Source organism: Lissotriton helveticus, chromosome 3_2 (genome assembly GCF_964261635.1).
Source record: "Lissotriton helveticus chromosome 3_2, aLisHel1.1, whole genome shotgun sequence".
In the NCBI taxonomy this organism is placed as follows: Eukaryota; Metazoa; Chordata; class Amphibia; order Caudata; family Salamandridae; genus Lissotriton; species Lissotriton helveticus.
Window position 1 is genome coordinate 325,260,900 of NC_136062.1, and position 13,291 is coordinate 325,274,190.

The 13,291-nt window shown below is 43.9% G+C and overlaps 1 protein-coding gene across 1 annotated transcript in view; it reads right to left on the bottom strand.

The window, feature by feature from the left end:
- ANO3 (anoctamin 3) overlaps positions 1-13,291 on the bottom strand; it is a 1,634,736-nt gene that overhangs the window by 15,408 nt on the left and 1,606,037 nt on the right. Inside the window, exons 23-24 of the mRNA XM_078684212.1 lie at positions 5,332-5,479; positions 536-616 (exon numbers count right to left, since the gene is read on the bottom strand). Of these exons, the coding sequence (XP_078540338.1) occupies positions 536-616; positions 5,332-5,479 (229 nt within the window). The remainder of the gene's footprint in view (positions 1-535; positions 617-5,331; positions 5,480-13,291) is intronic.

Here is a 13,291-nt window from a genome sequence, read left to right on the forward strand (position 1 = left end):
CAAGGTTCATGAATAGCATTTAAGGAATCTCTAATTGAGATTCCTTAAATGCGATCGCAATTTGAGAAATCGCAATTATTTGCGATTTTTCAAATTGCGAGTTCATGAACCATTGATGAATTCCAAATGCCATTTTTACGGGCGCAAACGGCCGAATTTTGCAATTCGCACCCTTTGCGCTCGCAAAAATGCTTGATGAATCTACCTGTATATGATTTGATAAAGGTTCTCAGCACAATGCAGCTCAATGCGGGCAGAAACTGCAATGTGGACGCCGCTGCATAGGTGAGGCACAGGCGCGGCAAACTCATAACACTGAATGTATATGTGCATATCTGTATTTCGCTAAATATTGGTTGCTATGCAAAGATAACACTGTAAGGTCAAGGGGCTTGGCAGATATTTCTCTATAAAAAGTCTTTAATTATTATAGTTGTGTAATGTATCAGCTGTATTGAGACAACGAGTATGTGCCCATTGGTCCCTTGGTCACCAAGCAACTGAACAAACAAACAAGCGCACAATGAACACCTACCTGCAGTACCCGGCGTATCCCATTCCTAGCTCACTCAAGTCAAACACAGATAAACTGCTGTTTACATAGCCCCGTAAGCACCTGAAAAAGAAAGTCACCAACTGTGAAATTATACTGCAACGGCGATGTGTGCATCTATCAAACTCAGACACGGAGTGCTTCTGGGAGCAAAGTTATTTACAAACAGCCATACAGTGCACAACGGAACATATCACATCAGAGTCACTCCAAACTCAGGGGGGAAAAGCAGCAGAGAGCATTTCCTGTATTTCTGCACAGCGGGGTCATGCTACAATGGCTACTACCAGAAGATTAATGACTGGCGAGTCGAAATGACCTTGCTTGAAAAACTGCACAGCAAAGAGGGAGAAGATGAAAAAAATAAACCGTTTTAGCTGCACATAGTTTTCAGTAGGCAGCAATGCTGGCAACAAACAGTCCAAAGCACAATTGTCCTTCGAACATGGTCAGTAAAAGGTGCACGTGCACCTCTGAAACATATATCTACTGCCCACTGCAGTGACCAGTCCCCACCCCTAGAAGTGAAGCTCTTAGGTGCGTATTTACCAAAACAAAATCACTCAGTTGCCAGCAGCAAGCCCTCTTGCTGCACTGCGGTTCGTGGCAGGGACGCAAGGGGCCTCATTTATGGGAAATGACCACAAGGCCGAAACGTCGACTCTTTTGTCCATATCTTCCAAGTTTGAATAATTCAGACAACTGAATCATTGTTTAAGGTTGTGCAAGATTCATTGTTATCTATTTATTAAGAGTGGACTACAGCGCAAGTGGATGTGAAGAACAATTTATTTATTTATTGTCCATTTGTTTTTGATAAATTTGGTTTTTCTTATTTATTGTAACAGTACCCTTTTAGAACAAACATATATAAAGAGATATTGTGAATCAAACTCAATACCCGTGTAGCTTTTTCTCTTCTGGAGTATTTTGATTACTGTGTCCAAATCTATGTGACAAATTATAACAATAGCAGGTATCAATTCAATTTAGTTGATCAGAAGCTCAAGAGTTTATGCGATCAATCACCTGCGATTCAATCTCTGAAAAAATTACCTTGTAGGCATCTTTATTGTATCAAGGCACGGTATTGTAGCAATAAGGGCCGGATGAAATAAATAGTGGCTATAATTAGTAATTAGCACATTTAAGACCATTCCATAATTTAACAAATTGACCTTTTTAGTAATAGGTCAATTTGTAACGTGGATTTGTGAGGAATGAGAGGCAGTGGTCTAGGTATGCTGGTCTGCGTTGGGGATGGCATTGTAGGCGTGTGTGAGGAGCTTGAAGGTGACCCTTTTGTTGACTGGGAGCCAGTGAAGTTCTTGGAGTGTTTGGTGATGTTGCTGCGACGAGGGATGTTGAGAACCAGTCTGTCTGAGGATTTTGAACATTCTGTAGTTTCCTGAGATATTTCAGGGTGACGCCTGTGTGGAGTGCATTGCCATGGTCGAGTCTGCTGCTGATTAGGGCGTAAGTGACCGTCTTTCTGGACTTATTGATGATCCCTCTGGGGGTCTTTTGAAGCAGGAGGAAAGTGTGGAAACAGGATGTGGATACAGAGTGTCTCTGGCGGTTTATAGTTAGCGAGGAGTACCGTATGATGCTGAGATTTCTTGCATGGTCCACGAGTGTGGGTTCCTAGCGTGGCGAGCTATCAGGAGTCATACCAAGAGGAGGTGGAGGGCCCTAAGATGAGAACTTCCATCTTGTCCGAGTTGAGCTTGAGGTAGCTGTCTCTCATCCAGGTGGCAACGGACTTCATCTCTTCGTTGAAGTTGTTTCTGGCGATTATGGGCTGGTTGGTGAGGCAGAGGATCAGCTGGGTGTCGTCAGTGTAGGAGACAATGTTGAGTCTGTGGTTCCTGACGATGGTTGCGAGAAGGCCATGTAGACATTGAAGAAGGTAGGGCCCAGGGAGGAGCCCTGTGGGACGGCGCAGCCGCTCCCGATCTCCATGGGTTCTGAGAGGTACAGTGGCAGTCTAACTCGCTGGGTTCTACCAGTGAGGAAGGAGGGTAATCAGTCCAGGACTTTGTTCTGAATGACGGCGTCATGCAGTCTCATGCTTAGGGTGCTATGGGAGACAGCATCGAAGGCAGCTGAGAGGTCTAGGAGAATGGGGGCTGTTTTTTTGCCTCGGTGGAGAAGGAAGCGGATGTCATTGGTGGCGCCGAGGAGAGCAGTTCAGTGCTGCGGTTGCTTCGGAAGCTGGATTGGGTTATGTCCAGGACATCATTGGCTTTGATGAACTCGGAGAGTTGGGCATCAATGCCCTACTCAATGACAATGGCTGGGAAAAGGAGCAGGGAGACGGATCTGTTCTTGAGGTCCGTCGAGTCGGCAGACGGGCTTCTTCAGCAGAGGGTTGATCTCTGCGTGTTTCCAGTTGTCGGTGAAGGTGGCGGTCTTGATGGAGCAGTTGATGGTACGGCGATGCTTGGGGCAAAGGAAATGGCGGCTCCGTGGAAGATGTGTTGTGGACAGGGATCCGAGGGGGCTATGGATTGGATGCTCATCATGGTCTTAAGAGTGTAGTCTGTGGTGATCGTGGTCCAGTTGAGCAGGAGTCGGTGGGCGTCGTCGTTGGGTGCGGTGGTGGTAGGAGTGATGAGAGGGTCTTGGGTGTCAAAGCTGTCATAGATCTGTTTCATCTTGTGGTGGAAGGAGGTGCCGATTTTGTTGCAGAGGTCTTGGCAGGGTGATACTTCTATGGTCTCGCTATTGGATTTGGCAAACTCCTTGACAATAGCAAAGACTTCTTTGATGTATGCATTGGCGTTGATTTGTCTTGTGGGCTGGTTTCTTTGTAGTATTGGTGGTATTGTATTATTGGTAAATCTGTGAATGCATCCAAAAGCACAAGGACAGAAGGCAGAGGAGCAGCAGAGCAAAGGTGCTCCCCATTTGCTCCCCATTTGCCCATCAGGAATTGAGGCAGAGGCGGGAGCCTGCGGGTGGAGGAGGGCCTCGAACCACCAACTAGCAAAGGTCAGTAGCTACCAGGTGGAGATGCGAAGACAGGAAGCAGTTCACTGACAAGGTCAGTGAGTTCTGCACTGTATCTCATTCTTACAATCTGCAATTACACTGTGCTTAACTATTTATTAACATCTTTAAAGAATTTACAGCCTGATTCATGTACGGGCCGTTTTGCGTGGCCCTAATAGTGAATCATAGCGACTCGCTGTTGAGGACACGCAAAACGGTATTCATGTAGGAATTGCTAAATAAATAGCGATTCCTACATGTTCGCCAAAAGGCCCATAGGAATGAATGGGGAGTATCCCTTATTTGCGAGTAGCAATTTACTACTCGCAAATAAGATAGAGATTTTAAGGGTGCCAGGGGTGTCCAAAGGACACCCTGTAGCACCCCTAAAATGCACATTTGAACAGGTTTTGCGCACACACATGTCCAAAGGACATGTGTGTGTGCAACATGCAACTTAGAAAAATGCTTTTAAAAGCATTTTTCTAAGTTTTTGCTATTTACCGAGAGGTCTGACCTCTCGGTAAATAGCGGCCCAAATTTGCAAAATCGCAATTTTTGAAAGTGTCATGAATAGCATTTAAGGAATCTCTAATAGAGATTCCTTAAATGCTAATCCTCGCATATTAGCTAATTCTTCATTAGCGATTTTTGCATTTGGGATTGTGAATCCCAAATGCCAAAATTGCACTCGCAAAAGGCAAGATTCTGAGAATCTTGCCCTTTGCGAGTGCAATTTAGCTTCATGAATCAGGCTGATAGGGCCTTATTTAGAGTTTGATTTAGATTCGTGTCTGCCTAATTGCAAGTACCATAGAATATAATGCACTTAATAAGGCGGACAAATATTCATCACGTTTGTGATGAAATAACTTGTCCGCCAACTTTAAATCGGATGCATATTATGGGCTTGTTGTATGTGTCCATCTTTATGGTAAAAGTGTTCCAGAACCCATTCATATATAAATGTATGCGTGCCAGCCTCTGACACAATTGATTGTTACGTGCCAAGTGCTTACTCATGGCAAGGTGTGGATGGGTCACAGCCTGTTGTCTTTTCATCTCAAGTTGGTAAGTTGTTACATACCTTTACTTACCAGAGGGTTTCAGTTGTTTCGGCTCTGTACTTACAGGTTGACCACCAGCCATTTCTCTGAATGAGCAAAAGGAGGCCACCAACTGGGACACACTTGAGGGGAACACCTGAGTGCACACCAAGTCCCAGAGAAGAACCAAAAAAGCAGTTTGAGGGGTTGCCATATACTATGGGCCCCACAAACACACATATGAAAATCCAAGGAAAGAGCTGGCGACAGGGAAATTGGCTAAACATGTATCCGTTTAAAACTGGTCTATTTTCTATTCTTGCAGATTATGAATAACATTCCTATTTTGTGGACTTTTACTACCCATATTTGGCCCAGCACTTTATATGCAATATTGCCGAGTAACGCTTTTACATGTGATTCTGTTGGCCCTTTATCATCGAATATGTACTTCAATTGTTTCCTTAATATTCTCTCTGTGGAGAATGATTTCAGGACATGGTGAGCAGCTAAGACAATGCGAAAACATTTAATAACATTCCAGCTCAGATAGGGAATCCATATACTGTAAAAGAATAGAAAATTTGAAGTAAAATGCTCCATTGTTATATTTTAAATTATTATTAGACAGTAAAAGTGGTGTAAATAATGTACATTTGCAAAAGAGCAATGTCTTTGTAATACTAAAATATGTTTGAAAGTAGTATTAAGCATGCACAAGTAGAATATGAATATTACTTCTCTTGTCGGTATCCTTGGTCTGTGCATGGTCCGTATTTGAAAGCATAGACAAAACGGGGGATATAATCTGATGTAATGGCAATAACAAATGCATTGGTGATGACCGCCAGCACGCCAATGCCCTCCAGGATTCCATACCAGATACCTAATGGAGAAAAAAAAGAAACACAACTGATAATAAAATCCATGGCAGGTAGTCTCATATTCTGAAATGTGCTTACTCTTTCGAGAAAGGAAAAAAATAGTCCGAGAATTGTTGCCATCTAAGGAGTTAAACAACAGAAGAGATTTTTACCTGCCTGCACATTTTGAACTACAGGCATTCATGAGGGTCAAAAGAAAGATAAAGGAGCGTGTTTGAACGGAAGACTGGGTGGCGAAATATGAAAATGAATCCACACAATCATGGGATATACAGAATGGAAACATAACGATTCACAAAGGGAAAGTTATATGAAAGCCTAACTTTACGACTTTCGGTATTGACAGAGGGCATTTACTACTCGTAAATGCCTTTTGTGAATACCGAAAGACAAACTTTACGACTTTCAGTATTCACAGAGAGCAATTACGAGTAGAGGCCCAATTCACAAAGGGAAAGTTAGAGAAAAGTCTAACTTTACGGCTTTTGGTATTCACAAAGGGCATTTACTACTCGTAAAGGCACTTTATGAACACTAAAAAGTCGTGAAGTAAGACCTTTGTCTAACTTTACATTTGTGAATTGGGCCGTAAGAGTTTGCTTTAAGCTTTCACAGATGGGCCATAATCCTTGGTCAGTGGGGGCCCTGCTTCTCCTAACATAGGAGCTATCCGTGGTTAGAGGTCTATGCTCTTTTGGAATTGCATCATCCCTGAAAGTGATTTCATCAACTTAGCAGGAGCAATTTCTGCAAAACTGCAATCCTGAACAGTGCACCATGTAATGGCCTAGTCTGTATTTTTTCTTTCTTATAAACATGCCAATAAATTGGAAGTTTGTTTCTGAAAAAAAGTAAAAAGGGACATCTCTCATGAACTGAAAGTTTACGACGAAACACCTTTAGGACATTTCAGTTTTTTATTCGCAGGACCTCTAGGTATTTAGTAGCAGGGAAAATCAGAGTAAGGTAGCAGATAGTATGGCAATTCTTGTCTCTATAGGCCCAATTTAGTTTCCCTTTTTATATTTCATGATTTGGAATTCCACAGAAGTCCACATATAACAAGAGAATATATAAGTGATAAAAAATAGACCACATGATATAAATACCATAAAACCAGTTCGGATGATTGACCCCTACAAAGCAATCAGATAAAATCTAAAGAAAACAGGAATTTTACTAAATGTTCAATACACCTTTAATAAAGATTTTAAAAAGTCGAAATCTTGGTTATAAAACATTTTATTTGGAGGCCTATACATTAAATAAAAAGCTTCAGTCATCGCTCGTATAGAGAATTTCAAAAAAAGGGGTCTCAACAACTTGCAACGGTATAACAACAAAGCAGGGAAGACAATCAGTGCATGTTCCAGGTCCTGAACTCCATTTTGACAAAGATTTCATACATTAGATGTTCCCTACCGTATAAACATTAACCCCCAGATGCATCAAGAACCCATTTTGCTATTCCTTAATAGCGAAAAATAACGATTCGCTATTAAGGAATAGCAAAATGCAATGCATGAAGAAATCACTAAAAAAATAGAGATTTCTTAAAATTCCATAATTGCGACTCGCAAATTGCGAGTCGCAATTAAGGAATACCTCCCCATTCATTCCTATGGGCCTATAGCGCTTCGCAAATTGAGAATGCGATTTCAAGGGTGCAGGGGTGTCCAAAGGACACCCTTTTGCACCCCCAGAAATTGATCTGTGCACATATGTTGCACACACACACATGCCCTTAGGGCATGTGTGTGCGCAAAAAGGAAACTTCGTTTTTCAAAGTTTTTGCAAATTACCATGAAGTTCAACTTCATGGTAATTTGCGAGCCCTAGTAGCGAAATCGTTATTTTTTAAACTTTAATGCATTGCATTTAATGAATCTCAATTTGAGATTCCTTAAATGCAAGTAATCGCAATTTTGCGATTTCTTAATTTGCGATTTTTGCATTTGGGATGATGCATCCCAAATGCAAAAATACCAGTTGCAAAGGGGCAGATTCTGAGAATCTGCCCCTTTGCGAGCGGATTTGACCTTGATGCATCTATGCCTAATACATTTAAAAGTAGGATATTTAATCGCATTAGTGTCCATAAACATCTTACAATTTGGACCATATTCCAAGTCAAGTATGGTTGTGTTTTTCTCAAAATAATAGTTAATTACTACTTCATACCTCCCTTTTTTACTACAGGAGTAAGTGTCCAGACAGAGGCTTAGATTGGATTGAAGATGAGGACGAAATCAAACTTTGGTCCAAGTCAAATTGGTCTAGCACATATCTGAAATTCCTAAAGAACATAGGAGCATATTATCAAGAACAGCGTTAAAATTATTGCGTTAAAATTATTGCAGCCCATTTTCTGGTGTGAACCTGGGCTTCTATGGGAATTCACAAGGGCATATTATCAAGCCCAGATGACACCCAACTGGTGATGGCTCTAAACCACCCTGAGGGGTCTTCTAGCACCTTGGGCATCTGCCTAGAAGCGGTAGCCAAATGGATGGCACTATCCCACCTCAAGCTAAACGGGGACAAGACAGAACTGATGTTCCTGGGTAAGTCCTCATCACCTAGCATGGCTCTGGTGTGGCCTACCTGCCTTGGCACTATGCCGATCCCTAAAGACCAGATAAAGAGCTTGGGCGTGAGGTTGGATAGTGAGCTGTGCTTTAACCACCAAGCCACCAAACTCTCCGCCACCTGTTTCGGCTTGATGAGACTGTTGAGGAAAATCTTACTTTTGCTTCCCTTTCAAGCCCGAAGAATCATGGTTCAGGCCCTTATTCTCTCCAGTTTAGATTACGGAAATGCTCTGTATTTGGGCACTCCACTGGCCACCATTAAAAACCTTCAGGTAATCCAGAATAGTGTGGCCCGCCTACTCCTGGAGCTTCCCCGAAGGCAATCAGCGTCACCTGCTTTGCAGAAGCTCCATGGGCTGCCAATTCAATCAAGAATTCGATTCAAAGTCATGTGCTTAGCCCACAGAGCCAATGTGGAAATCAGGACCCGCTAAGATTTACTCTCTGGTCATCCCCTACCAACCTCCTAGAAATTTACGTTCTAGTACAGCCTTCTTTGCAATTGTAAGGAAAATTCGACAGGCCAGATGGGGGGACGGTCATTCTCTCGGAATGCCTCAATTTTCTGGAACTCACTGCCTCTCGCTCTTCGCAGCGAACCTAACCTTCAGATCTTCCGCAAACTCTTGAAACTTTTCTTTTCCACTAATCATTCACGGTCTGGCTCTGCTCCCCGCACACCCGGTCCAAAGCGCTACGAGGCCTCAGGGTAGATGTGCGCTATATAAACCCAATTTTCATTTCATGTCATATCGCCGCTTTAGCGGCAGTTTCCTGCCGCTAAAGCGGCGATTATGTTATCGCCGTTCTTGATAATATGGCCTATAGATGTTTCTTTTTCAATTAAAAAAATCTCTTTACATATAAAATGCCTGAGGGAATAACAGTCACTTCTCAAAAGGCAATTAGCCCACCGCACCACACCCGCCAAACCTTGTGCAAATTAGATTTGAATCCCAAATTTTAATCTTAGGCGCTAGTGTGCTACATGTTAATAATCTCCTTAATATTTGCCCTTTGGTCTTATGCAAAAAAATTTTTTTGCCACATCGATTAACACCACCGCATATAAGGTGAGTGGGATTTTGGCCTTTTAAACTGAGATTAGATGGGAACATTTCTCCTACCCACAGCATTATAAAATGCGCCCAAACCCATGGAATGAAATTGGGCATTACTAACACTATTTGGAATATGATCTGATTCATTTTGCTCCTACACATGATTTTTCCTATAAATGTATAGCTTCTAACCATTTCCAGTTTTTGCAAACCAAGGTACCACAAATAGTTGGAACAATTACATGCTCTTTTTCCCTGAAAGTGTAAGAATGTACTTTTCGAAGAATTTGTTTTTTAGCAATTCAAACCCGCATACTGCTGTAATGCCACAAAGTGGCTGTTTAAAACTATGGGGTACAATAAAAGTTTATGATATTGTCTGCATATAGTAAGCAGGATATCGGGTAACCCCAATACTTAAAGGAAAGTCCACTCCTTGTGAGACAAAACTAGGCAATTTCAATATATACAAAGAAAATAACAACGTCGTAAGTAAACACATCTGCTTCGAAATATTTTTGTTGGGAAGCTTGCAGATAACCCCTGATCTCCCCTAATAAAACTTTTAACTAGGTTGAGAAGTGCAGGGCAATAATTGAATGCAATAAGTTTCCAGGCATGCCAAGATTAGGTAGTTTTTTCCATTGGGTTGTACGATCAATTTGATCAAAGGCTGTGGAAAAATTAATAAAAGCGGCATATACTGGCGAACCCCTGAAGGACACATATTGTTCATTCATGAGCTACAAGGCTGCAATACGTTATAGAATGCCATTTGTTTCCTAAAGCCTGTTTGTTCTAGTTGGATGATTACATTACATCCGCAAGGTGATAAGCTGCTCCAACGGGAGGGGCAGGACCCTAATCCTGACCCGCAACAGTCTGTAATAATTTCCCAAAATATTCTCTCATTTTTCTATAGGCAGCTTCTCTCAATCTAGTCAATCTACCAACGATCTAAATTCTGCCTTTTCATAACAGACTTTAAACGTCTTCTTTTCCTCTTCCATTGTGATAAAAGTCTATTGTTTTCCTTTGAAACCTATGTATTTCTTTATTCAAAAAGAGGACAGTCAAGCAAAGCGGTTTATAAGAATACTTGGTATGCGTCTGGAGATCTTTATTTATAATCTGCTTCATGAATTGACAAAATATGCTGAAAACATCAGCTTTCCTGAGACCGTAGTCATCAACTTCCCTTTCCAAAAGCTGTTTTAGATTAAAGATCTCAATGAGGGGGCCAGTGAGTGCTACCTGAATCCATATTGTATTTCGAGCTGGGTACATTGCTTTTTCATGACCCTACTGAGGGCATACAGACCACTAGGGAATCCTTCGCACTACACGGCTGCTTACCCGTGGTGTTCCTTGCTGTCTTGGGCTCCTGCCACACGCCCAGGTCCTCTGCGGCTCATCCGCTTCCTTGCTGCGGGCTCCTGCCATCAGCCCAGGTCCCCCCCCGCCGCCAGTGACGCTACTCCATCCCGCGTCGCGGCCGCCGGGATGGAGGGACTACAGCCCCCAAGAGCCTTTGCCGCTGACGCCGCCTACCTTCAGCCTGCGCCCGGAGGCGCTTAAAAAGACCTGACTCCCTCGGCAGAGTGGGAATCCTTCGCACTACATGGCTGCTTACCAGTGGTGTTCCTTGCTGTCTCGGGGTCCTGCAACACGCCCAGGTCCTCTGCGGCTCATCCGCTTCCTTGCTGCGGGCTCCTGCCATCAGCCCAGGTCCCCCCCCCGCCGCCAGTGACGCTACTCCATCCCGTGTCGCGGCCACCGAGAGGGGGGGACTACAGCCCCCAAGAGACTTTGCGGTTGACGCCGCCTACCTTCAGCCTGAGCCCGGAGACGCTTAAAAAGACATGACTCCCTCGGCAGAGTGGGAATCCTTCGAACTACACGGCTGCTTACCCGTGGTGTTCCTTGCTGTCTCGGGCTCCTGCAACACGCCCAGGTCCTCTGCGGCTCATCCGCTTCCTTGCTGCGGGCTCCTGCCATCAGCCCAGGTCTCCCCCCACCGCCAGTGACGCTACTCTATCCCACGTCGCGGCCGCCGGGAGGGAGGGGACTACAGCCCCCAAGAGCCTTTGCGGCTGACGCCGCCTACCTTCAGCCTGCGCCCGGAGGCGCTTAAAAAGACCTGACTCCCTCGGCAGAGTGGGAATCCTTCGAACTACACGGCTGCTTAACCGTGGTGTTCCTTGCTGTCTCGGGCTCCTGCAACACGCCCAGGTCCTCTGCGGCTCTTCCGCTTCCTTGCTGCGGGCTCCCGCCATCAGTGCAGGTCCCCCCCCACGCCGCCAGTGACGCTACTCCATCCCACGTCGTGGCCGCCTAGAGGGGGGGACTACAGCCCCCAAGAGCCTTTGCGGCTGACGCCGCCTACCTTCAGCCTGCGCCCGGAGGCACTTAAAAAGACCTGACTCCCTCCGCGTCACGGGACGCGCCGGGCCAAGCCCGGGCAAAGGGCGGGCCCTCTGTGGCCAGAGGAGGCCAGGCCGGGCGCAATCTCTTTCCCCTTTGATTCAGGATACTACAGACCCTGCGACAGACGGTACATTGAACTTCTGTTCCAGTATTTATTTGTAGTGTAGTTCCTATCATCCCAATAGGCTCTGCGCATTGGAATAATACCTACAGCAGTAAAGGCCTAGACCAGACGTTAACTAGGTCTACTACTGTCGATACTAGACTTAAAGTTTTGGGTTTGCCAGCTTAGCTCAGAGTTCACTAGAAACTTTCTCGAATGTTCAAGGAGGACTTAACTTCCCTGATTAGACAAGAAGGGATTTAGTTTCTGACAACCATAGAACATGACAACTTTGCTCTCCCCTAATCAAGAGTATATCTCGAGAGTCGTGTGAACAAAAGGCAATTTATTTTACTCAGTCAGTACGTGCATTCTTAGTCTCATCAGATTGTAGAGAAAAGGAAGAGACGGCGTGTTCAATAAAAAGGTGTTATTTATTGATCAGTCTCTTTTCTCATACAAGAGAAATGGATCGATATGATTGCAATACTTATAGTTAAGTAAAGTGCATACATTAAAAGCAATAGTATAAAATAATACTGTAAAAACATTGATATGGTTTCTAAGCCATAAGATGTTTAAAATGAATAAAATATATTACATACACATATACATTTGACTAAACGTACTCAACTGGTGTTTCTAAATACGCCTACCCCGTGTACCTGACCTAAGTCTAATACGTGGGCGGGAATAGAAAGTTACAGTTTAAGTTAAGTTTGTTTTTGCCAAGTGAATAACTAAAGAATTCTCTGTGAGGGGTTATTCAGTTCTGTACCTGGAATCTAGGTTGAATGAGGGATGGTATCTCTCGTCTCTGGTCTCGATATTCCAGGCTGCCTGCGAGGGCTACCCAGAAACGCCGGTGCTGGATTTCTCGGCAGGAGAAAGCAGCTTCTCTCAGCGCGTCAGGAAGGCGGGGCTGCGCCAGCGGGGTCTGCTCTGCTCTTCGCTTCGGCAAGTATGGCTGCTCCGTCTCGTCACCACGCGTGTGTTTGCATAGGGCAATATCGGTAATATTTATATCTTTAAGGTGCCGAGATTGACGTAAGGATGGACATAGATACATCAATAAGGATGTCATACGACTTGCTCGTTAGCACATTCTTTTACTGAAGTTCTCGGTGAAATCAAAACAATGGCCGCAGGGTTTTGCCCAGGTTGTCATAGGTTTGATTTGTTATGAGAACTCCGTATGCCTTATCAGAGGCTGGAGGAATATCGCTTGTCTAATTAGATCGCAAGCGTTATGACCTAATCAGATAACACGTTCCTGTGCCGTAGTGTGACTGCGTCAGATAACGGTATCTGCATCATGGGGGTTTTCTGCCTCATGGGCTGACTGCTAGTTAACTTGTTGGTTTGTTTAACCAGAATAGGGTCAGGAATAGGGGGATCGATTCAGAACCTATAGGAATACATCACACCCACTCCACGCTAACTATGGTCATATTTACTAATCTATGCATAGTATAACATAGTACAACATACTATAGAGTATAGTGTATACCTTACCACCCCAAAATACATAAATGTATTTTGAAATTTTCAAATATACGGAAAAATTGCAGTCATATGTATTGTATGCACTCAAGCTGTAGAATAATGCCAAAGTAATCGCATTTGTATACA